The sequence below is a fragment of the Corvus hawaiiensis genome, chromosome 5, assembly GCF_020740725.1.
Source record: "Corvus hawaiiensis isolate bCorHaw1 chromosome 5, bCorHaw1.pri.cur, whole genome shotgun sequence".
Classification (NCBI taxonomy): domain Eukaryota; kingdom Metazoa; phylum Chordata; class Aves; order Passeriformes; family Corvidae; genus Corvus; species Corvus hawaiiensis.
The window spans coordinates 24,400,846-24,427,335 of record NC_063217.1 but is presented as its reverse complement, the minus strand read 5'-3'; the positions used below and the strand labels follow the sequence as shown (position 1 = coordinate 24,427,335).

The following is a 26,490-nucleotide window of genomic DNA, read 5'->3' as shown; positions in this document are numbered from 1 at the left end:
CAAAAATGTGTTTTTTCACATGGGATCACAGGACCAGTCTGCTCCTCTGTAGCAGCAGCAAAGCAACCTTTTCTGCTGTTAAATTGTTATGTCTTCTCTCTGCAAAGGTGCAGTTTGTACAAAGTTTGGCATCGGAGAACTGCACAGTGAGTGAAGGGATAGTGACAGAGGTGGGATATACCAAGGTGAAACACACTTCTTCCCGTGTAACAAATGCAAAGCAATGTCCAGGAGCAGTTCTGTTAGTTAGGGACTTCATGGTCCCCCCCACCCCCAGTACATCCCCCAGATCCTGGCACTCCTACTCATGCCCAGCTGTGGCTGCCCCTCTGGCCTGGGCAGCATGGTCTGACAGACCATGGGGTTTCTAAGCATGCTAAGGAAGCTAAAACAGAAACATTTCCAGAATAGCACGGTGGAATGATTCACAGATACACAGCTCCACTACATCATCAACTGTGCAAAGTGATTCCCATGTCTCCTACACTTAGTATGGAATTCTATGTATTTTCTCCCCCTCCAGACAGGCCGGTACAAGACAAATTAAATCATCTCTCTAATTATTTCTGGAAAGCCAAACTCCTCCTCTGACATTTTAGACCTTTATCTCCAGCTGTGTCTTGGTGTCTCTCTTCTGTGCTGGTTTGCCTACACCCTCCTCGGGTATATTCTCACCATTAACTAAAGGTTGTCCCCCAAAACGCCGGTGCAGCATCCCGTGTGGGAGCTGCAGCTCAATAGCCTCCTGTCTCCCCTCCATTTGCACTTCTGGTCTCTGCCGGGGTTTACTCCAGTTCTGCTTATCCCGGGGATTCAACACTGTCTGAGTCTAGTAGCTATGAGTTTCCCAAGATTACTCCCAGCTGTGAGAATTGTCCCAAAACATCTCTGCTGTTGCGACTGCCTTAGCCACCACCTCTTTAAAATGCAGACTCCAGGTGATTGACTTCCAAGTAAGAGGAGCTGAATGGGTTTAGACAGATTAACATTCTAGCAGTAAGTGGCAGTCATTCCAAGGAGCTAAATCAAATTCTCAAGTGCTCATTAGCAACAGGGGAGAAAGGAAAAAAAAAAAAAAAAAGGGGGGGGGAAGAAAAAAAGAAAAGAAAAAGTAGGGGAAAAAAATTAGTTTGAGAACATAAAAAAGAATGAGCACATAATGGAGAGACTTGGTGAAAGCTGTTTTTTCATTAGAGTTTTTCATTGACGGTCATCATCCTAGAACACCAGGTCATGGGGTGCTGCTGCATGGCATTAGCTTGTAAAACAAAGTACGAAGGTGCCGTTGACCCAGGTCCACTTCAAGTTCAGAACCAGCCCGGTAGGTTTGGCTGGCAGGATGTGTGTTAGCAGTGCCGCGCTTCAGTGGCCGGGAAAAAACTGCCGCAGCTGCCATTTGCTGTCCGGCCTTGGAAGGACTGCTCTGCACCCTGAAAAACAAAATACAGGTCTGCGGTGATGAGTTCACTCGGGTCATCCAGGGCACTTCGTGCTCTCGTAATAATTTGTCTGTTTGGAGTGTCCTAATAGGACAGAATTGCAGCAATCGTTGTGAGGGGGAGGTGAGGAGGACGCTCACCACTTAGCAATCTGGACAAGAAACACTGCTCTGTCTCGGGGCGTGCAGGGACAGTGGCTTCACCGCAGGTTCCGAAAGGTGCACTGACACTGGCCATTGCCGAACAACACCAGTGGCCCTGCGGCAGCCGTCTCCTGCACGGCCATCCTGCGTCCCCCTCCTCTGGCAGCACGGCTCCCCTGCCCTCCCCTGCTCCCCTCCCAGGCACCCACCACTCCTTCCCCTCCCGGCGCTGTCTTCGTCCAGGCTTAGGAGCAGGGTGAATCGTGGGTCTGAATCCTATTAGTGAGTGGAGTAGTTTACATTTATACAAAATATTTACAGTTTTTTCTCAGGCTTGTGTTCCTAGAGTTCTACAAATTATGCAAACGGATTTTTTCAGTTTAGGCAGTTGCACTGCAGAACTTCACCTTTCTCACTAAAAGCATAATAAAAGGTGTAAATAGGAAAGATTTGGAATTATTAAAAACTTCCCATAAAAGTAAAATCAGCTCTACCTGACTGCAGAGGGAAGTCCACATTTACCTTTTACATTTCAGAAACAGTAGAGGCAAATCCTGCCCCAGGTTCCCCTTGCTGCTTGATTTACTCGGAGAAATATTTTCACTGCCGTTTCACACAGCACTAATGAGTTTAAAACCCAGTGTGTTCACAGCAGCTGAACGGCAGCGAGAGCACAACCCTGAACTGAACCCGGCTACAGAGTCACCTGCAGGAAAGGAGGAAAATCCAAAAGCACTCTGCAGGCTTGAATGCTTGAAGAAAAGTTTTCTAAGGGCTTGGTTTAAATCAGGCACCCACACCTGGCTTTGTACACATCAGAGCTCCTGATGCCAGCCCTCCCAGGTTCTGCTTCGCTGCTGGCTCATGCTGCTCCACTCCCTGCACTCTCCACCTGCTCTGCACAGTGTGCTTTGCCTAAGTGAAGCTCACCCTTGGCACAGGAGCATGATGGAAAGTGCCTGGGTGTTCTGGCAACAGAGTCAGCATGAAGCCTGGAGACAGTTGAATACATTCCTTTGACTGGCACCCACATTTTTCAATGCCTTTTAGAAAGCGGCTTTCACTGAAAAAAGAAACAGCGGCAAAGAGATCAAGATGTCAGGAAATGCTTTTGCTGACTTGGTGTGAAGAAAATATTTTTCTTATCCAAAGCAGCAGAAGAAGCTGAATAAGTCACTTGACCTTCCTTCCTTTCCTCTCCTTACCCTCTAGGCCTTCTGCTTCTGCAAAGGACATTTCTTCAGCCATTTGCCATCCTGTGTAGCACATTTCTTCATTTTTTCCCTTACATAGTCAGCTCAGTGGACTATTCAAAACACCTCTTGGTTTGCTCCTACGTTGCACCAATGGGCATAGCAAAGCCTTCTGCTTGGATCCGTCACACACACAGTGGTTATAGAATTTTGCATGAGCAATAGCTGAAATGATAGCAAGTGAGTTTTCTTTCCGGTATTTTGAATCTCTCTGCTCTAGTCTCAATAGTTTAGAAGCTGCAAATTTGTGGATCTAAGCCCATTATGCTTGAAAGCACTGCATAATGCAAAAATTCGTGCAGGAATTTGAGTCATTTTGCTAGGAAGTGTCATGCATAGCTCCCATGATCACTATTACAAAGTTTGATCCTAATTAAAAGAAACCCAAATCACAAAAAGTACCTTTGTGTTCAGAATCCTGGTAGTTTGCTAGTGTAAATTATTGTTTCCTTCCCTTCTCCTCTGGATTTCTTTGATCCTATAAGCCAGCACAGGTAAGGAGCAGAAAGTTGGATCTTTTTCCTATTATACCATGCATCTGCACTGCAAGTACGGTCCCCACTGCAGGCACTGTGGGTACAACATAGTCTCCAGGCTCATAATTAACAGTGATGATTAATGGCAAAGTATGTCAGAAACTGTGGGAATAACTGCTCATCCCTTAAGGAAGGGGAATGCACAGGATGACCTCTCAAAGTCTCTTCCAGCACCGTGACTCTGTGACAACACAAAAACAAAAGGCCCCCAGCTTGTTTTTCACGTAGTCAGCTCTTTGCAGGGCTGCAGCTAACAGCTAGGAAAAAACATCCTTCCATCTGCAAGCAGAGATCATTGATAGGTGTGCAAAATTCTCCTGCCAGATAAAATTTTTATGAATAGTTGATTCTTTTCTTCCAATTATTACCACAATTGTACTATGATGCTAGCTGCTAATGGCAGGTTCTCTGTTCAAAATTATGCTTTTTGTGACAGCTGTAATGTATGGACCTGGAAATGGAGCCGAGATTGCAGTAGGTGTCCTGCTGTCTTGTTAGAGGCTTCAACTTCAACTCAATGGGCTTTCTTAGAATTCAGTCCAATGATGCATAGTAAAACTACTGTTTTCTGACCTGTTTCAATGGAAAGAGGTTTATATTAGAGAAGAATGGAAACACCGTATCTCAGAGATTTAGATTTTTGTAAAGCCATTTTCATCATTGCTCTCTTACCTTCCACAAGAAAACTAGGAACAAGAGAACACTTCAACAAAAATTTCAATTTTTAGTAAAGATCCTCACCTTGAAAGGGGAAAATTATTTCACCTGGTGAATCTTTTCATGATGCTGATGTGAACGAAAGTGTGATGGCATGAAACTGGTGCCACTGTGGTAGCTGGTGTGCATGAACAGGTTTGTTCCCAGGTGGTGGCCATGCCTTGATAACTGGGCATTTCCTCCTCTCCTGCCGTCAGTAGCACCTCCCTGGTGGCTCAGGGGCTATTTATGCTGAGTGAGATGCTTGACCAGAACTACATTTTGGGAGTGCTTACGGGATTTCTCTGTCAGCTCGGCTTCAGCTTGTACTAACAAAGCAGTAGCAGATGGGAGAGAATAGGGTCAGAACAGTCAAGGGTTTTGTGTGGTTTCTGTCTGAAATGTTTCTCGGGTGCTCAAAGCCTACTTCTAGATTTCTCCACTTGCTCCTGCACACTGGGTAGAATCTATGCTTTTTTCTACCTGCAATTTAAACTGGTGAATTTTGGGAAAAGCTGCAGCTGAATGGGTATGTCTGGAAAAAAGAGAAAGAAAGAGAGAGAAGAGAGAAAGAGAGAAAGAGAGAAAGAGAGAAAGAGAGAAAGAGAGAAAGAGAGAAAGAGAGAAAGAGAGAGGAAGAGAGAGGAAGAGAGAAAGAGAGAGAAAGAGACAGAAAGAGAGAGAAAGAGAGAAAGAGAGAGAGAAAGAGAGAAAGAGAGAGAAAGAGAGAAAGAAAGAGAGAGAAAGAGAGAGAAAGAGAGAACTGAAATGTATGGAAGTAGAAGAAAAAAGGAAAAAAATCCGCAAAGCAAACTCCCAAAAGCCGCTTGGCCATTGTAGTAGAAAGTGCTGCTAAAAACCCAATCATGTCAGCATTGGCTAGAGGGAAGGTGCTCCTGACTCTGTGCACCCCATTCCTCTCCATCTCTCCTGCTTAAAACAATTCTGTCTATAATACCAGTAGATAGTTGGGCTTTGTCAAGGTTATTATTAACAAACCACTAATTACTAAGCTAATAGAATTAAAAGAAACACCCCACAATTAAGGCCTATAAAATTTGTATAATCTCTGTACTTTTGTAGGAGCAGTCTGACAGGGATGGCAGAGCCCCATTAAATGGCACAGAGGGTGGCTGGCTTCCAGGCAGTGTAACTCATCAGGTCTGTGGCAACATGTACTTCTTACTGCTGTTGGTAAGACACATTTATTTGACCTTCACTTACTAAGACCAGACTAAGCCATTAGTTTTTCTTCTAGTGAATCCCATTAATTAACCTGCCAAATATTTCATCAGAGTTCCTAATGGGAAAACCTACAGAGGAGCTAATGTTTTTTACGGTCAGTAATGTAGCTTATCTTACGGTAGATCTGGAGGGACTTGGTCATGGATCAGGATCCTGTTATGCTAAACACTGCCAAATGTGGATCACATCCCTTGTTTTTCCCCACAGAACTTATCATCTGAATAAACTTTGTCCACAGATCTTCCTTAGGATAGAGTACACCTGGACTGGAAAGATAAGACAGCAAGAATTACCTTTTTAGTTGTGAGTTATACTCAAGCAATATAAATGTAACTTTAAAAGTCATGCTTATTTAAAAGTCAAACCAACTGTATCTGTGCCCCTGTTTGTGACTGTGTCACAAATTGTTCCACTTACCCTGTTATGTATAATCAGAAGTCACAGTTTTATTTTGATCTTGTTCTTATTCTGTATGAATTGATATATGCAATGCTAAACACTTGCTTCTAGGTTAATTTTTTTAAGAACAGTGAATTGCTTAGAATGTTGCAACTAAGACTAAAATAAAGCATGAATTTTAATGTGCCACATCTTTTATTCAAGTATATATAGTTCGCATTTTTCATATAGGCTGAGTGAATCTCACCTTTATACTGTACATTTTTAATTAATTTTCAGCAAGGGAGGATTTAATTGCTCTTTAGAACTGACTGGTTTGAACTCTCAGATTAAGCTGAAAAGGTGTTGTGAAATATTGAAAAAGAGGAAAAACAAGAAACATACAAATGTTCGTCATTAGCTAACTGCAGGACACTGCAAGTAAGGGAGTTAAACTGATACATATGCTTTCTGTATAACATCTCAAACCTGTGTTGTACTGTTCATCTTGCTGCTGTGAATCTGAAGATTGGTAGTAAGGGTAGGGATCTTCTTCAAATATTGCAGCAACTCACACTGTGTTGCTGTTATATGATGATCAGTTATAAAATAATTATCATAGAAATTTTCAAAACTGGACTTCAGTTCTACTCAGAGTATTCCCGCCTGAGCTGGTCACTCTCTCTAGGTTTCAAGTGGACTTGACAGGCAAGCAGAGTGGTTTTAGATTTCCTATATCTAATTTTGAGACTACACCCTTTGAGATTATTCAGTGCAAATACAACTCTTATAATGGTTCAGTGGTTCAATTCATTTTTCAACATGGTGTGATTTTTTGACGTGTTTTGTCTTTCTCTTAAAAAAAAAAAAAGAGAACAGAGAAAATATTGTGGCCTCAACTATTTTCCTGTCACACAGCCTTCTGTCCCTATTCCCAGATAGGTATGTGGATCTTTTGTCATTTTTACATACTCCTTCTGTCCCCATTGCTAATGCTTATCTTTCCTAGTAGTCTGGATCCTCTTTTTTTCTTGTTCATCACCAATTATTAATTATTGTGTCCTTTTGGGAGGGTAAGAGACATGGAGCTGGATGCTGGCACTTGTTGTTTGGGGTTTACTCAGCAGTGGGGGAAGGCAGCAGCTGCCCAAAGCCTGTGAGGAGAAAACATGAGTAATGTTCAATCAAAAGTGGTCAAGGGCCCAATCTTACTTTTTGTTTTGCCCTATCATGGTCCCATGGGAATATTTTAAGGAATTATTTCAAAAATAAGTTTGATCTCATGGAACCTGGTTTCTGGTATTTGTCACCCATTATTGGAGGAGCTCCTGTACCAGAGTGGGTATTAGAAACAAGAACAACATCCAAATTTGAGTATTGACCCAGAACTTTGCTGAAAGTCAAAGCAAATGCAAAGGTAATCATAATTTTCTGCTGCAATTTGTCTTTGGGCACACGTCCTTCTAGGGTTAGACAGCCAAGAACAAGAAAACTGAATGTTTTTACAAAAAGTGTTACTTAAAAGTGTTAAAAAGTTTTAGAAAGAGTTTTAAACTGAAAGAGGGTAGATTTAGACTAGATTTTAGGAAGAAATTCCTCATAATGAGAGTGTTGGGGCACTGGAACAAGTTGCCCAGAGAAGTTGTGGATGACCCATCCCTCAAGCAACCTGATCTAGTGAAAGATGTCCCTGCCTGTGGCAGGGAGTTGGAATTAGATGGTCTTTGAGGTTTTTTCCAACCCAAAACATTCTATAATACCATGATTACTCATGGGTGGGTAGACTGGAGACAACTGAGGGCTCAGAAGCTGCAAGCCAATGCACAGAATGGAGAAGAAAAGCAACAGGCTACAGCAGTGCAGGTGAACAGTCCCACTGAAAGCCTGCAGAGGAGCCTTCTGGCTTAGCATCATCTGTTGCTGAAACAAACTATTTCATGATTATCTGATTTCTCCTGTATCCAGGAAATTCCTGATTTTCTTGCAAATTGCTAATTTAAAAAAAAATAACTTTACCTAGCTATTTAAGTCAAAAAGAATATCAGTGTTTATTAATATCAAGCTTATGTGGCACAGAGATCTGGTGTATCTGGGTGACCTTCCTGTTTAATGGCTTCCTTTTCTGCATTATAGCCCCACAGCCTGTGTCCCGTGTCCTGCTGGAGTGAGTACTTCTGTCCATTGGAGCATGGAGGGGGTTCAGCTCTCACCATTATTTTCAAGTCCCTGAGTCATCTGAGTCCTTTTTTTTCTGGTAACCACCCATGACTATTATTGGATGTGTGTGAACACCCCCTCCCTCCCACAGTAACAAACCTTCCTAGTTGTTTCGCTGACCTCTCACACCCAGCTGAGCACACAAGTGTCTACACGCACCACAGTGATATCTGGTGTTGTCTCGGTTGCTTCTCAGACCTTGCTGCTTATGTGTGCTGAGAGACAGAAGTAAATTTAGGCCACATCTTTTCTCTCCTCCCTCTCCCTTTTTACAAGGATTAATAAATAGCTGAATTCTACTTGGCTTGACTTTTGTTCTGTTCTCAGGGCTTGCTTCGGTACATAACAATAATTTCCTGCTGAACTGCTTCTGCTGCAATTTGCCTGTTTCACTTCCCTTCCAAAAGACGTGACTTCAGAGTAAATACCAGACCAGAACTGTGTGACTCCCAGCCAGGGTTAAATGTGACCACAGAGCCTTGTGATTTTACCCAGCTTCTGATTTCACCAGCGATGTCTTCCAGTTTTGAGCTAAAGTATGTTTGCTGTGAGGAGAGCGCCCAAGTTTTCAGCTGTGAATTCTCAACCATCTGCAAAGCAGAACACAACTTCAAGATCCCCTGTGCAAACTATCTGCTCTTCTGAGATGCAAAACTGTGAGAAAAGAGTAATACTACATTCAGAGGGGTTTGCCCTTGCTTTTTCAGGTCCTCATTTTATTACAAGGACTGGAAAACCACTTTGTATGTGTGAGAGAGCTCAGCATAATAATAACAGAAATGACATGACTATTATTATTTCTGTGCTGGGGTGGTGCTGCCTGTGGCTCTGTGAAAGTGTGCAGCTCTCTTCCCTCTAAAGCTTTAATAAAATCAAGAGGGAAGAAGAGCACCAGCTTGTTGCAGCACTCTGTGAGATGTGGGTTTGGCTGGAGGGTTATGTGAGGGCACCTTTGCCAAGGTGCATCATGCAGACACCCCTGAACTAAAACACCCCAATATACCCCTCTGGCTCCAGAAACCCCCAAGGACTATTTTCTAGCCAAACGCAGCAGGAGCACATGGCAGGTATACCACCATGCCTGCTGCCCTGAGCGAAGGGCTTACATCAAAGAGAAACAGCCGCCGCCGTCACAGATGGGCGCAGCTGTGACACCCCCAGCCCAGGGCTGATGGGGACAGAGGCCCTGGCAGCTCACAGGCCCTGGGCCAAGGGGAGCAGCTGTGGAGCCTCCGTGGCTGGGGGCTCCTGCACACAGCAGATGCAAACCCACTGCTCCGTACCCAGCTCCCACAGGTGTAACCGGCTGCGCAGCGTGCACAGCGACCTGGAGCTGGGACCTGGAGCTGGAGGAGAGTTACTGCAGTGAGATGGAGGGCAAAGAGGAGACAGCAGCTGCAGCACAGCCAGGCAGGCAACAGAGATTCTGACAGGTGAGGGCACACCTCCAGGCTTGTCATCTCACTGCGGTCACAACAGATAGCCTTAATGAGGGACTCAAGGAAAAGACACCAGTGGCTTTGCCTCCTTCTTTTTGTTGGGGACTGTATTTGGTGTGAGAACAGCATGGAAGAACACATGAAGCTGCTTGTAGAAAAGCAAATATTACCATGACCTGGGCTGGTGCTGCTGGCGTTGTGGAAAGGCAGAGGCAAAGTGCTGAGATGGAGACATGAATGAGAAGGGCTGAGAAATGAAGAGTTTAAATGAAAGCATGAATCTGAAAAGTGTGTAGAAGCAGCTGTTGAGAGGGGTAGGATGGTCAAACCACCAAGTAGGAAAGCAAGAGGTACAGACTGGGAGGAGATGATGGGGGGGCCACAGTGACAGAGGCTGCAAACAGCGTGCATGGAAGTGTCACAAAGAAAACGAGACCTTTCTGGAGAAGAAGGTGCTGTGTTACAGACTAAGCATATTGACATCTTTTATGTAAGAAGGGACAGGATTTCACAGACCACTATCATAAATGGTCACTCTCCAAATTTCAGCTTTAACTGGGAAAAAATCAAATGCTGTATGATAATGGACTTATTTACAGACTCTTTGATTACCAAACTGTATTAAAATATTTAACCTGTAGTTGGAAACATTCTGTGTTAGAAAACTTAAACAAAATTTACAGTTGAAGTAGTCTTTTTAACTTTTTACAAAAGTAGCAAATGTTCTCCTTCTCCAACTACTTTTCTGGTAATTAGAAATTCATTCTTGAGTAACATACTCTCACTTGTGTTTTTCATAGTTTCCCAATTAGAGAGAGAGCGAAAAAAAGTTTTGTCATAATCTCCTTAATGAAATGCAGTCACCAAACTTTCAACATGCAGTTTTCTTGCTGCAGTAAAGTCAGCTATTGGGTAGGAGTGATAAACTCTACAATAACACAATTGATAGCACAATAAGCCGTATTCAGAAGGAAACATTACAATCCAGGAGACACACTTAGCCCCTCAAAAAACACCCCAAACCCCCTGATGTTGAATGTTCATAGCCAGAGATTTTTTATTGCAATTTTTAGATCACTTTTGGAGGACGCCTTCCTTAATCAAATACTATTGCCTTTAAAGATTAGTGTTCACAGCCTAATCATGCTGCACTTAGCTTAATTTGCTTTGCTATGGACTCATTAAATTCTTTCTTTTGGTCAGAAACCCTACCATGGCTTGGCAGAGAAACAGGAAATCTCTTCTCTGCGTTCAGAGTTGTGACTGCTCTTTCATTTTAACACACAGACTGGAGGGTGCTGCAGCAAATTACATGTGGGTCACTCCTTCCTTCCTATGTAAGGGGCTCACAACCCCTTAAAACACTTTGTCAGCTGGACAACTGGGCAAGAGGGAGAAAAATTATTCTTATGTCAAAAATGGCTCAGATTTCCATTATATCAGATCTAAAGTTTAATTTTAGTTTACCTGAAACCTCAGTGGCAACAATTCCTACAACTGATTGTTGAGGATGCTTTCATCCCCTCTCAGCTTATGAGCATCTGGTGGTCATGGAGAGACTTTCCTGAATTGCTACTGTTATTTGTGCTGAGAAAGTGCATTTAAGGAACAACCTGGGAACAGTTACCTGTTATTTGAACTGGAATCTGTAAATCAGAGTAAAGCACAAGCAATAAATAGTAGAGGTTTTGCACTATTGTTTTCCTGGCAGCTGAGCAATGCAAAAATTGTTTTCCTCACCAAAGTTTGGAAGTCCATTAAGAAGTTGCGAGCAGATGCGTCATGATACTCCCTACACCTGCAGGAGTATGCGGACAGATGTGGTACCTTGCAGTCTCACCTGGGTCCATGGAAAGTGTCTCCTCACACAGGGAGCAGTAAGGAGTATTTTAATTGCTGGATGAGCTACTGCCTGGCTGCATTAGCTCTAACTAGACACCCCTGGTGCTGTCACACACTTCACCTGCAGCTGAACTGAACTAAGAAAAAAGTCAAACTCTTTCCTATCTTTGGTATCTTCCAAGGAAACCTGTTTGTGTCCTGCACCAGAAAGGCATGAACTGACTTCCAGAGCTAAGACCCACAAGCACATGTGAAGAGCCACTACAACAGGCAGAGCTACACTTTTAGCAGCATAACTTAAAATAGGTGACTTTACCACACTGGTGCAGCCATGGCTTTTGGTAGTGTACCTGTGTTCTGGACATGCAGGACAATGCACTCACATGTCTTTCCATTTTCTGTACTGTTCATTATATTACAGAGACACTCATTTAGAAGTAATCTGTACATGTTGGCAAGGAACTACTTCTGCCAGTAATGCCAATTTGCTCCTCTAAATTGAGAAAATGGAGCATAAATTCTCTCTACTTGAGAACCTTATTGGTGAACTTAATCAGATGAGGACACTATGGGAAAGCCTCCCTTTGGGCAAATGATTTTAAAGAAGAGTACTGTAGAATACTTAAAAGTTTTTGTACCACTAAACCCCTCATTGTTTACTATTCTGGACTAATTTTTCTTAAAGAATTTAACTGCATAATGTTTGCTGCTAATGCTGAACTCCCATTTTAATTCAAGTATTTTATGAAAATTTCCCCCATGATTATTTGCTCATTAATGCAGGTAAGTTCTGATTTTTTTTTTTTTTATTCTTGATGCATTTGCTAGAACTAGAATCACATCCTTTTATCAGCTTCTGAATTGCGACAGTTTGGAGAGAACACACTGTTAACTTGAACTTTGCAACATTTGACTGTGAGCTTTACATATTATACCAATAGTAGTTTGATTCATTGGTTTCTGCCTGCAGCAAAACTCTCTTAGGGAGTCAATGTGGATTTGTTTAGGTAAAACCTGAGAGATTTTTCTATACTTGAAAAAGAATACAATTAGAGAGATTATTGTTTAGAAGGACAAACTGCTTTCAAAAACATAGGTAATATCACAGGGAAAAGTGGGTACTCAGCGCTGAATAAATCTTCTAAAAATTAAGAAGAATTAAGAAGAATTCTTAACTAAGAATTGCTAAGAATTAATTAAGAATAAAAAGAATTCTTTTTAAAATTAGGAAGAGTTATGAAAATCATTTTCTTTCACTATTTTTAATCTCCAATATTATTTATTCTTTGAAGATTTAACTTGCAAGACTTCTAATCTACTGCTGGGGGCTTGAACTGTCCAGTTATCCTAGATGAAGATCCTCTGTCTACTCATCAATTACAGATGTTAATTGGAGTGAGGGTCATGATACTAATCAGTTGCACAAATGACCTACATGGGGAAACAAATAGATGAATAATATCTTCAGATCACCACTAGTGGTAAATATTGCTCTGTTAAATATTTGCATATACATGATGGAACATTGCTTGTTTGTTTTGGGATTTTGGTTGGTTGGGTGGGTTTTTGCTTTCCAGAAAAAAAAAAAAATTAAAACCTCTGCATTTGAACAAAAGTGACTGAAGGGAGAAGCAAAACCTTTTTTTTTTTTTTTTTTTTTTTTTTTGCTGTTGCACGATAATGCTAGCAGGAATTAGTACTTAAAAAAAAATCTGTTGGTGTGTGTTTCCTGTTCCAGTTTGTTTAGTCACAAGTCTGAATTAGATCTCTCTGTTGGTTGGTTTCATTTACTATAAACAGGTCTTGTGCTTTGTTTCAATACATCAAAGCCCATAGCCAGGCACAGACAGGTAATGTAAAAGGGGGTAAGAAAGTTTACAGTCTTGCTTCATTGTTTCTTTAAGCCTTCCAGACAACGGTCAGAGGGATCACACGGAGTTTAAAAGAAGGCTTAGTTGGTTTTTTCTATATAAAAACTGGTTTCTCTTTTGTTCCTTTTCTAGAAACCACATGTAACTTTAGGTCAGAAAAGTGTAAAATGTGGCACTTCTTAAACCAGCGTTACCGCTGCCTTGGGGTAACTGGATCAGGCAAAGGGGCAGGCTCCTCTCCCTCCTATGCTTATGCCTGCTGCTGTCCTTCAGGTGAGTACCAGAGGTTTATTTTCTTTTCAAATATCCATCCACCTGAAGGAGGCAGATGGCTGAGAAGGGTATTTTCTCATGACTGACATTGCCAAAAAAAATATCACTCTTTTAGCCCCTTAAAGATAAATGTGAATCACTCCCTCCCACTGTATTTTTAGTAAAGCTGCTCTAAAAGTTTGCTTCCTTCCAGCCCTTGCATCTCTCTCCAGGTTTTCCTCTCTGGATTTTTTCCTTCTTTTTTTTTTTTTTTTTTTTTTTTTTTTTTTTTTTTTTTTGAGTTCGGTTTTGTTTGTTTGGGGGATTTTTTGTTAGTGGTTTTTTGGAGGGGGGGGGCGTTTGTTTGTTTTCGGGGTTTTTTTATCTGCCCTCTTAAAACAACAGGAATGCTGGCTGGCCCTCAGCCAGCCAGAACTCAGCAAGCAGGGTAAAATTTCAGTTCAGATTTACGGGAAGGTGTTGGGAGTAAAAATCTGGTTTGGTGAGTTTAAGGCAGGGAGTAGTCCAGAGACAACCTTGCTACTGTGAGTGTGGAGAGAAAGAGAGGAGGAGGGGGGGGAGGAGGATAATAAAAACCACCCAGGCTGGAGATTAGAGACCAATTTTTCCCCTGTCCGAGTTTCAGTGCGTGTTCCTGAGCTCTTGCAGCCTTATCGAGTTTGTAGGCAGAAAGCCGGGTCTGGGGGTGGAAGAGCTCCGCGGTGCCGGCAAAGAGCTCAAGCGCCCCGCTCAGCGCCCTGGAATGTGCGGCTTATGGCAGGGGCGAGCAGGGGCTTTGGCTTAGCTGGTACTAATTGCAAGTTTTAGCGCTCAAAAACTCTGTTTAAAAGAGAAAAAAAAAAAAAAGAAAGCAAAGAAGCGAAGAGCCAAGAGAGGGGGTTAAGATTGGGAGAGCTGTTGCTCCAAGCAGCGGTGCAAGGAGTTGCTCAACTCTCATTTAGCAGCGCGGTAGGAAGGACAATGCATTAGGTCGCTACCCCAAAACGTTGCCGTTGCTGCGAATGGTGCTGGGCGCTGAGGTGGGCTCCAGGTAAGTACCGTCGCTTTTCGGTTTGCTCTGCACTTCCTCCCTCCTTAGCTGAGGATTGGATTCTACTTACTCTTCGGTGATTGGGTTGACAATGTAAGCGACCAGAAGTTCACTCAGACTCAGAAAATACATTTTAAAATATCTTTGGGGGGGAAAGCAAATGGAGAGGACTGCAGAGGGTTTTGGTAGAGTTTTAGTGACTCTTTCCAACTGACGGATTTCTGGTGATTCTGAAGAAAGATGAGAGATTAGAGGCAGAGGCAGGTATTAAACAAGGACAGAGTGAGAAGTGATTTGCAGATCGGAGAGTTTTAATTTAAAATACGTGTTTCTCCATGTCAAAGAAAAACCACAGCGTGACTTGCTGTGGTAAACTGTCTTTGGAGTCAGTTTCGGAAGGTGTGGTTTTTTCGTATGGCTGTTTCTTCTTTTTGAACACTTAAAATTCTATAGTTCGTACAGACCACAGAGCCTTGGCACAAGTGACAGGGAGGTGACAAGAAGGCTCTGACTCTGCTGTCTGCCAATCTGTTATAGACATTAGCATAAGAATGGGATCTTATCTGTGAAAAGTTTCTGAAGACCATTTAAAATACATGTATCCATCAGGAGGTCAAGCATCTTCTTCATGCTGAGATATGCGTGATTAGATGAAAAATGCTGGGATCTCCTTATTCATGTTAAAAGAAATAGCAGAGTTTAAAGTTTTTTTAGAGGTAAGGCTACACAGCTCATTTCTTCTTAGAAATTTAAAATAAAACTTTGCGCTAAAGCCAACCTATTATAATGGTTAAAGGTGGGATCTTACAGGTCACAAAATCCTTACTAAATTTTTTCGGCTCAACTGGACTGACCTGGCAGAAGGCAGGAGCGTTAGACGTGGCTGAAATGAGCCGCCTGAGGCAAACGCAAGCTGAGTATCGGTGCCCTGATGAGCCTCCTAGACTTTGCAAATGAGAAATTGGACAAGCCTGCAATTATTCTCTGCCAGTCTGGCCGAGCTCACATGGTGCGAGAGGGGAGCCGTGCGCGTTTCGCAAGGCGGCGGCGCGGCCGGCACAGGCGGGCTGGGGCGCACGGCGCGGGGTGGGCTGCGCGCCCGCGCAGGTGCCCGCCCCTGGGGCCAGAGGTCGCCCGTGGTGTTAAGCGGAGCCTGGTATACAGCTGGAAAACTGGAAGGCAGCGTGCACTCTCAGAGAGGAGGTGGAGATAAGGGCCGCTGCTTGGTGTCCGGCAGACTCGAAGCTAAAGCCAACAGACTGCTGTCTGCTAGATAAACGGAGAGACAAACACTCCTTTTGCACATTCGTTCTCTCTCCCGCCACTCCCCTGCATATTCCCGTCCTGGGAGAGGTTGTTCTCTGGCTTGTTTCAAAGCTGTGCATCCTGCCGAGAGCTGAGGGCAGCTGTTCCCACCTCGCCTCCCAGTTCGGGGAGAGCCCAGCCTCCCTCTGCTGCTTTTGGGGTCTGACCTCTTCGGAGCCTCTGGGCCCTAAGTGTTGTTAGGGAAATACTTGGAGTTGACTGGCATGTAAATAGTTGTTAATAATTCCTGAAGTGTCCCTGCTGCAACTGAGGATGGAAAATCTTTGTTTGAAGTTTTAGAAAATAAAAGAATGTACTTCCTTCAATACAACAGATTTTTTTTAAGTTGAAAATATTGTAATAAAAATATTTAATATAAGCAGTGGAGATGGTAGAGCCTTCAGAGAATGCTGTTTTTATGGTAGCTTGGTCTGAATCCTTGATCTTGCATGGCCCTTGCCTGCCTGGCTTCAGCAGGGCTATCCCTGGAACTGGGGTCTGCTTTTGCAGCTTCCCACATTTTGGACTCTTGGCTTCCTGCACATGGCAGAGCGCCCTCACTTTGCTACCCCTCTGTGAGATGCTACACCCTCTTCTGTGAAAGCTGTGAGAGCACCTGATAGCTAGAGAAGATCAGGGTTACTCAGGAGTGGTGTGAGAGGGCTTGTTGGTTTACCATAGGAGCCCACAGCACTGCTAGGGTGATGAACTCCAGCAGATGTTACACTGCATTTATGGGTGAAACAAAAATATAATCTTGGCTTTTTCGTTCAAATGGTCCTGATCACTTGTGTGCAGTTTCCTGAACCAATATTGCTCTGGTTTACTCAGAAATTTAGTAGGGGCAAGTATGTGCTCTTTGTGAAGAAGCATTGACAGATCCTGTTCCTGTTAAATAAGAAAAATCAATGATGAACATAAAGATGAACATAAAGATCAGCTTTTCTTTGTAGCAAGGAAGCAGATCTAACAATTTAGCTATAAAGAGACTATTTCCATGCTTGTATGTGGCTGTATGTAGTTGCCTCTTTTGTCATGAAGTTGAAATCTCCAAATTACTGATGTCTTAAACCAACAAATCCTTCCCTATATTGTAGTTACTTTGAAATTTGTTTCATAAGGGGATTCTTAGGTGCAACCTTCAAGTTTGTAAAATGGATCCCGGGAACAGGATTTTTTTTTTCTGCTCCCTTAGCAGACGGAAGGACTCTGACTCTTATCTTTCCAGTATGAGGCCTAAAATAATATTTCTTTCTGCTGTAGTAATTTTTTTTCAATAAAATGCTTCTGGGTACACCTAGCTCTTGCCAAGATCAGGAACATCTCAGTAGCCTTGCTGAGACAATGCAGGCTTTGTATAGCTATGGCTGGTACGGCTTTGGTGATACAGTCAACAGAGGAAAGCAACTTTTTAGTAACTGCAAAGCTGACTACCTGATATTTGAGGACATTTTTGTCCTTTCCAGGCTTTCATTTGTCCTGATCCCAAGTAAGATTTTATTTGAAAAGAAGAAAGAGGTTTCTGATATTTTTAAAGTGTGTTTTACTAAATATGTTTAGTGTCTGGATGTTATCTTTTGCTTAGGTAGGTCATAAAGCTGAGACTGAATCAGCACAGATGGGCTTATTTGCCCCTTGAGATAGAGAGAAACTACAAAGGCATGAGAATCCTCAACCAATAATAATGTGACAACAGTAACTTTCAGGTATTTCCAAAGGGGGAGCAGCTTAAGCAGCCACTAACAGCTGAGAGGCTTTCTATCCTATTTGCCAATGTGAGGGCCATTGGGAGGTTTACTCTGGAGAAGCAACACCCCAAGTGATGTAGCTCAGAGTCTGCATGCATGTTTGAGTACTCAATGAATGGGCTGGAGTTGTGCCTTAGAAATAAACTGAGATACTGCCTCTGCCTTTTTGTCTTTTATCAGAGAAACTTAGCAAGCTCCACCACAAGTCAGGGTGTAGGCTGAATTTCAGCAAGCTGGGTTCCCAGCAACTTTCACGATGTCATTTATGATTGCTGTGTCACAGACCTGTGATTCCTGACCTGGGTGTTTCTGCTGTGTGGACCTGCTCGTACAGGCGGAGCGGAAGGACTGTCACTGCCATGTGGGGTTTATGCATGAAATAGCTGGTGAGAGGCAAGAGATGGGATAGGTGCACATGGAGCGCAAGGAAGTGGTGAGGGGTCAGCTAGGTACGTAGCAAGAACAGCATGCCAGCAGACTGGCTGCTGTTGTACTATCTCAACAGCAAGGGAGAGATTTTTAGAAGGAATTTAAGAGAGGTGAGCAAAGTTCCTCTGCAGTTGTGACCAGGGAGGTAGTCCCAGTGAGGAATTATGAAGGGAAACAGAAGGGCATATGATGGAAAGCATAAAGTGGGTGTTCATAATCTGCAAAGGACACCTGTTTGTGCTATTCAGCTCTGCCTGCCTGAGCAAGTACCATGTGTAAGGGCACCTTTTATTTTATTTGTTAGAAGATGGAGAGAGGATCAACAGGAACACAAAAAATGAGTGGTACATTCAAAGGTATGAAAATGACTCTTGAAGTAATATTTGGAAGATGAAATAGTGGATGAAGATTGTAGATCAACCGTGGATCAAATCATGAAAGAACAAAAAGGAATGTCACCATTAATGAGCTAATGTGAGGGTGAGACTCCAGAGAAGTGTTTCATCTATGAGGGCAGATAGAATAGCCAATGTCTTTGGCATGCATGCAGAAGGCATCAACAGGTCTTAGCTGTACCTTGAAAGAAAGGCTCCCCAAAAAAACCTGTGCCCTGCCTGCAAACAGAGCAGTAATTGTCACTGTGGAAAGGAGAGAAAAGAGACTTCGGGTATTCCTTGGGGGAGGGGTGAGCAGGTATTAGAGACTCTGCTTTATCCACATATAAGTGGATAGTGATGGCTGGGCTTTCAGGAGACAGTCTTTCAACCTTTCTAGCAGAAGAAATGACTGAGGGGCATTGGTTGGGCTGGATATTATGGGGAAGAAAATCGAAGGAAATTGAAATGTTGGGAAAATTTTGCAATTTAACTTGGTAGAGAGATAAGGGTTAAAAGCAAAAGAGAAGTCATGAGGGTTGATGGAATGGAAATTGCAAAAAGGCTGAATGGTGGAGAACGGGGGAGTCTAATGGATGGTGCTGAATGGGACCACTTGAAGGTTAGTGCTGGAAAAAGTCAGCAGTAGAGAGCCTCTAGACAGTGCATGCCAAATAAACAGTCTTTGTTAATGAGGAAAAGAAAAAGATCGGGGCAGCAGAGGAACAGAATTGGTAAAATGGATGCAGAATGACTAAGAGGGTGATATGGGTCATCAGCATTAATCAGCAACAGTAAGAAGAGAAAAGTGGGGAATCAAAACCCAAGGAGGAAGGTGATGGACTTGAGTGAAGGGGAGGCATTTGCAGGGCTGGGAAAAGAAGGGAAGGGACAAAATGAGAAATGAGCAATCCTTGAAAAGAGGAGAAGGAGGAAGAAGAGCAGGAGGAAGGAGAAAGGGGAGGAAAAGGTCAACTCACTGAGTCTGATCCCAATCAGGGAAAAGCTGAGACAGAGGTGCTTCATTAGGGTTTGAAAGCTGTGCTCAAGATTTCAGGACCTGTAAGAATGGAAGTATGAATTGACTGTAGCTAACAGGTTTTTAAAGCTGGAGTGTGTGCTGGGGTGACAGAGGGCAGGAGGTCTGAGCAGTATGCAGGGTACAACTGCGGGAGCTCTTATGGTTGGGGAGGGACGAAGAGCCAGAGCTGGGGAAAAAAAGCATGAAAGTCAAGGAGGGAAGATAGAGTCAAACACGATTATGCACGCAGGGACATGTCTTCTAGATGTTTTTGCAACAAAAGAGCATGTTCAACTCACCTCAATTAAATATTAACTTTATTACCATGACTTAAGGCCATGTTTCTGGCAGTAAAATTTCTGTTGACTGTGTATGCTGGAATTTCACCAGAGTTCATACACTACAATCCACATCCTAATGTGAGTGCTAGTCCGCATTTCTTTGTCATTAGCATTTTCATTAAAGGTAGCACAAATACGGTACCTGAAGCTCACAGGAGCATAGTCACTGGTAAAGCTGCAAGTAGACCTAGACTTAACGGGTGAGGATATTCAAACTTTTGGGACTGCAGGACAGTCTGTGGCTCTTGAAGATGGATTCTGCCTTTGGCTTCTTGGCCTGATGAAGCAGGCAAGAAAAGTCACAACTTACTTGACTTACTGAGTGCACCCATTCGATGAATGTGGAGGTTCCTCTGGCTGTGGCAAGGGGATCTGAATGTGCTTGGTGTTGCTGCCGTATGTGGTGTCTTAGCCAATGTTTACAAAGCAAATGGAATGAGTAGATGCTACTGACAAAGTTGCCTGCTCACCCTGAGCACCCAGGCTAAGGGTGGCTGCAGATGTACCCAGCAGCATTGCACAACCCCAGGGCCCAGGAGCAAGCTTCAACCTGGGCATGGCCCAAACAGGCCACAGTTGTCCTGCATGGAAGGAAAAAAAAAGTGATTTTCATAGAGGATAATTGTATTGAGCAACAATAAACAAAAAGGCTTTTACGAGCTTCTTTCACATAGTGAGGTCCCAAGTCTCAACTTACCTAAGTGAGTCACAGGCCAGACTGTATGCGTGCAGAATAAATCTTCCTAAGCACCACAGGGGTGGCAAGAGGTATCCGGGATGTCAGGACGGTGCCCTGCCTCCTGTGATGTGTGATCAGTATGAACAGGGTGTGAGACAGGCAGCAGCTCCTCAACATACCTGTGTCTACACTGCTCTGCTCCTCTCTGCCTTGTAATGTGCCAGGCTGCAGCCCTCCCTAGTATTTTAAAGTCTGTTCTCCGACCTGTGTTTTACCACAGGTGTGTGCAGGTCCTTGCTGGAGGTGCTGAGAATATGTCTTCCCATGGTCAGTCTTTATTGCTCTTGGAGAGCTCTGGTTTTCTGCAGGGAGTTGTCGGCAAGCTTACATTTTTGGTAAGCAACAAGACCAACTGGCAAACAATTTTAGTTTTTACTGTTTGCTAACTTTATGAGCCTAAGTAAGAAAAATCCTGTGCAAATTCCTGTGCAAATTCCTGGCCATTCACATGGCCACCTGCCTCAGGGAAAGTTTATCAGGTACACTGTCTGGTTGATATACAGGGCACTGTATAAAACCTACAGCTCTGAGGAATGTGGAATGAACTGCCAGAAGCCCTGAGTAAGTACATGAAGTATTGCTAAACTGGAGGCACTGGTGGCCTTGTCTGTTGGCTTTCGCATCAGAATGAGAAAAGCCCAGGGCAAGAATTTTGTTTACAGAACAGTTTCAGGGCTTTTTTTCCTTCCTCTGTCTAGAGCATTATCTGGAGTTTCAACAGTGGCTTTTTGATTCCTGACATCTCCCAAAGATGGGTTTCTGATGGTGTGCCAATGGGAAGAGAGGCACGATTAAAACACATTAGGGATTTGATCACTAGCAGCGATCCTGCTAGTCCGTGGGCTGTGGGGTTGCTGAGAGCAGGTTCTGGTGTCCATCCCATTGGCCTTTACCAAGGAGACTGAAATCTGAGTCAAATCCTAGCATTTCCATCTGTAGATCACTGAGGTTTTGGGTTGGTTGTTTGTTTGGGTTTTAAAGGAAAATATGTTATTTATATTTGTATATTTATACACATATATAAACAGTATGTGCACTATAGGTATCAACACAAATCAGTCTCAGTGCTGGATTTTTAATTCCCAAAGCACTGCCAGTTACCATCTTTATCTCTGTTTTAGGGAGGTGATCTTAATGGGATCATTTTACCCACTGTGCCATATTTTTTTTCTCTCCTCCTGTATAGCAGAAATAAACTCTTGAGGAGTGCCACAAAAGACAAGCTGTTAAAGAATATACCACATATATAAATAAGGTGCATGAAGCATCTCTGCCTCTGCATTTTCCTACAGACAGAACAAGGTTTTTTTCTAAACAAATAAGTTGTGTAAAAAATACAGGTTCTCTGAAGAAAATTAAAGCAAAATTGCTGACAATGCAGTCTACTTACCTATGGGCAATGTAATAAACTTAATTTTGTGAAAAATGACATGTATCTGTAAGCCTAGAAGTTTAAGTTCTCAATAAAGCCTCATATTGGTAATAGTGAAAACCAGTTAAAGACCTCAACTCTCAGTGCATGCTGTCAGTACACAAAACATGGACTGCACAGGGGATTTGTAAGCTGGGGTGTAAGTTTATAGTATCTTTGGACACGCCTTAATGTTTTTAATACATAGGCAACTGTATGTTCTCTGTTTTGTTGTACTACAAAGTAATCAGAAAGGATCCTGCTGCAGTTCGGGAGCTGTAGTTGTGCTACCACAGGATGGATACAAGGTTATCTGTCCCCTGTGCCCCAGGAATACCCACAAATGGGTCAGACAAACCCTTTGCAGAGCTGAGGCTGGTGCAAAGAGGATTAGATAAGCTTGCTAGTTGTTGCTGTTGTGCAAGTTTCTTTCGGAGTTGTCTGTTCAAAGCTGGCTCACTGCTTCCCCATCTTCAGAGGTTCACCTTTGCCTTCTTTTGGCGCTGGTGCCAGTTTTTGGGGCCTCCATGCTCTCTGCTGGCTCTGTCTGTGTCAGTCAGTGAGTTTGGCACTGTGGCCCAGGATCCTGGCACAGGATGCATGTTTGCAAGGGTGCAGAGTGAGTGGTCTGTGGAGCACCAGGGCATACATGAGCCAGTTCAGAGCACTAGACAGCTGGATGCAGAGATGTTGGAACCATGGAAAAGCAGAAGGGGTGAACCCTCTTTTGGCCAACACCAGGAGCTTTGAATGACAGGCAAGGTGGATGAACCAGACTTTCATTTTCACTGCATTTCTACATTGTTCAAATGTAGGTTTCAGCCACAAATACCAAAACACAGGAAGGACTTAGCTTCTGCCTGAGCTCTGATGAGGGGGCACTGCTTCTATGTCTTCTAAAACTGTAACATGAACAGTGTGAGATGAACATCATTCTATTGCTCCTTCTGTAGATCCAAACCACTTATATCACATTTCCTCTTCATCTAATCTTATCTGTTTTGTGTTGCAATCCTTCCTGCACTTCCCTATTTCCAAATCAAAGCACAATCTTTCTGAAAAATAATCTGAAAGCTGCCTCCATTTTGAAACGTGGCCTGTTTCAAACAAAGAACATCAGGTGGTGGTTAACACATTGGTTTGTTAATCCTTACCTGGAAAGTAACCAGTGCCAAAATCATTGCATTCTTAAAGCTCCTGCAAATGTCAATCACTATTAAATAAAGGTTTCTTCTGAGTTCACACATACTATTGTATGCATGTGTGCAACAGGGTGTAGAACAAGCCAGGCAAGAAGCAAAAAGTATACAAATGACTGGTTTTGCAGGAAAAGCACCAGTATAAAGCTTAGGAAACCTGGGTTTGTGTCCCTGCCTTGCCATAGAAAATGACATGCATGAGTTAACAACAGTACGGTCAGCTGGTTTTTGTGAGTATCTGTTTTGTGGTTACTGGTCTCTGCTGGTATAGCTGAACATCCCATTGGGTTGTGAGGTCTAATAGGGCCAATCTTTGGGGAGCTTTGGCAAATCTCAGGGATTTTTCTGTGTTTGGCTTAGGTCTTCATTTTGATAGGGTTGGGCAGTTGTGCTGTGGGAGTCCTGGAGAAGGATGAGGGAAGGTTCACAGCTGGACGCCTAACCTGAACCTCTGTCAGCCCCTGGGCTCCTTGCCTCAGGTCTCCTTCCTTCAGTCCCACAGTCCCGGGCTGAGGGGGACTCCGTGAAGTGCTGCAATGGCACAAGCTGTCAAGGGATGGGGAGGGGGCACTGCCCAGCAGGCTGCATTTCATGATCCAGCTGTGTCCCTGGGAAGTGAGAGCAAGGTTCTGCTGACAGGGTGGTGAGGAGCACTTGCTGTGAAACTCCAGGGACAGGGGGAGAGCCAGGAGTCCCCAGGATGCTGGTGGGACAAGTCCCAGGTTTCTGCTTCAGATCACTGGTTTTGGAAGAGCAGTTTGAAATGCACTGCTAAAGTGCCTGTAGCTTCAGTGTTCATAAGTAGGTATAACTGTTGTAGCCCACCCCAGAAAAAAGTGTCCACACAATATAACCTGCAGAGATCTGGGACTGTAACTGCTCCAAGTGCATGGAACTTTGCATCCAAAAGTTTCCATTGTACAAGCAGATGTAAAAGGAAGAAGACAGAGCAGCTCTGGTTAATAAGGATGTCCCGAATTTTCTCTTAGGAGATTATTTTTATTTGCTCATAATTTTGCAAAGCTTTGCATTGCATGGCAAGATGCCTGAGGCCTGTGAATTGTTCTGCATTTACCTGTATAGAGGCCCAAGAGTCACTTAGCTTAAAATTATTTGACCGCTTCTGAAAATCCAAGCTAGAAAATTTGGGTTTTTTTCAAATGTTTGCAGCTTCTTCCTAAGGCTTCCTAAGTGATTTGACCTCAAGCATAGAAGTGGCTCTTGTGCAGGGGTCAAAGCAGAATTTAAACCTTTGAAAACATGATTTCCATGTGTTTAGTGGATACTTCAACTTTTAGCTTCCAAGTCCCCAAATCCACTGCTGACACTGCCTATGCTCTGAGAAAAACTTGAGTCACAGTTCTAGCATGAGCCTGCTGGACTCTCTGCCCTGAGTTCAAGAGCAGTCTATAGAGCATCTAAAGATAAAGAAAGCAAAGAAACAGGTACTGGGGTGTGGGGCTCCTGAAGAGCAGGTTGGACCTAGTGGGAAGGAAAGAGAGAGAAGAGAGACAGAGGCAGGAGAGGGAAGAGAACTGTCTGCCTTGAAAAGCTGATGAAGAGTCAGAAGGCTGATGGAAAGGAGGATTTGATAACTCAAACAATTGACTGAGAAGTGCTGGCTGGACAGGGAGACAGCACATTTGGGAGCAAGGTCTGACATGGGGAGTTGTACTCAGAGCCAGCAAGGCAGGCATTCTCAGGGCTAGAGGCAACGACAGGAGGAAGGAAAAGTGGGGAGTTTGAGGCACTGCTATTGGACAAGGGCAGGAGCAGAAGAAAGGGCAGGTAATCCAAGAAGCCTGGACACAGCCCAAGCCAGAGCACCTGGGGATCTGAATCCAAGGGTTTTCACCACTCCAACTTTCCCTTGAGAAGCTGTAAGGAGTCCCCCACTCCTGCCTCTTCCGTCTTTCTCTGCTGCTGCCCTGCCTCTGTCATTTACTGTTCCTTTGTGAAACAGAAGTCCATGCAGTAAATATCATGCGCTACCCCTCTGGTGACACACGCATCAGCAGGATGCCTCATGATGGAATTTGGGGTTGGGTTTCAGTTTGCTTCAAAAAAAAAAAAAAAACAGGGAAGCTTAGGAAACCGTGCACAGCTATATCCTCCTCATAAAAAATATGAGGTGTGGAATTCAGATAGTGCCAGATTTATAGTCTGCACAATCCCAGTTTGCCTTCTGTTATATATATTATTATAGTATGATCCTGGTTTTTTGACACGTTCAGTACTGATGAGGTTTTTTGAAGGAGCCTTGCCATATGCCATGCATAAAAATGAGGGTGGACAATGAACTTTAAATATTTAATTTTTTTTCCTCCTACATCCTCCAGGATGTAAATGGTTCATGCTCTTGAATTCTTTTGCTCTGAAGACAGATTTATTACTCTTTGGCTTTTTAGTGGTGTTCATTGCTATAACATTTAAATACTTACAAAAAGTAATGAGATAATCTGCATAACTAGCAGCCATTTGATATTTATTTACTAAAAAAATAGGGACATAGGATATAAATTAAGAAGCTTGCCATGGTTTTGATTATACAGTTTAGGATGCCAGAGCCAGGCACAGGTAAACTTGCTTAGTTAAAGGTCATCTTCACTTAACAGAAAGTGTGCTTTAGGGTAAACAAGATCTAGCTATAGGCTTATATCAAGCTAAGAGGTTATGTTGGGTGATCGGAAATACATGTACACAAATAAGTTGAAGTGTTATGTCCATGTTTTCAAAATAATGCAACCTTTTTTTTTTATTATTTAGAATGAAATTTCATTTAGAAAATGTCACCAAATTTAACAATAGAAATGGGGTAAAGAATTCAGAAATTAAATGTTTGCCTTGAGGCAAAACAAATTGTCTCCTTTTCTTGTTTTATTTGCACTTCAGCTACTAATATAAGTCAGTCACACTGCTCGCCTCATGACTCTACTTTCCAGAAAACTTAGTTTTGCTTAAGAGCCACATTTTCAAAATGCATTTCCCAGACAGTCGCCTTGCCGCTCTAAGTGCTCATTGCTTCTGCAAGCAAATTGTAGTTCAGAAAATGTTCCCATCTGGAAACAGGGAACATGCCATTGGTCACCATCTGTACAAAGCCTGGTTTAAATGACTTGGCCTGTGATACACAGGATCCATGTGCAGAAACTTGTAATCAAGAGCCTCTTTATTTGCCTTAGCTGTGGGTTCCCCTTTCCTGCGGTGCAGGGGTCAAAGCAGATGCTGTGTCACCTCCATTGTCTCTGGCAGAATGGTGGGGACAGCAGCCACTGTTGGTGTCTGAGCCCAGCTTCTCTGCAGGAGCAAGGCCACCATCCTCTGTACTGCATGTCAAGCGAAGGAGGCCACTGTCTCCCACGAGCATCCAGAGCAGTGCAAGATCAAATTTGCAGCACCCATGTTCCCAATATGAGGTGCTCCAGCGAACCTCTGGCACTTCACCAGGGAAGGAGCACATTGCACCACTCACTCCCCCATGCACAAGTCTGCAGGATCCACCCAGACCCAGGCTGGCGCCTTCACTTGGTGAAGCATGGGAGTGAGGGCAGTGGCACCACT

At 43.4% G+C, this 26,490-nt stretch overlaps 1 protein-coding gene across 5 annotated transcripts in view; it reads left to right on the top strand.

Moving 5' to 3' along the window:
• Positions 1-12,931: 12,931 nt before the first annotated feature.
• The window catches only part of RBM47 (RNA binding motif protein 47), a 76,597-nt gene continuing 63,038 nt past the window's right edge, over positions 12,932-26,490 (top strand). For 3 of the 5 annotated variants that reach the window (XM_048304667.1, XM_048304666.1, XM_048304670.1), the window contains exon 1: positions 13,852-14,362. In XM_048304667.1, the coding sequence (XP_048160624.1) occupies positions 14,334-14,362 (29 nt within the window). In that variant the 5' untranslated portion in view covers positions 13,852-14,333. Of the gene's footprint in view, positions 13,039-13,191; positions 13,333-13,851; positions 14,363-26,490 lie in introns of those variants that run through there. The other 2 variants (XM_048304672.1, XM_048304669.1) reach the window with 1 other exon arrangement.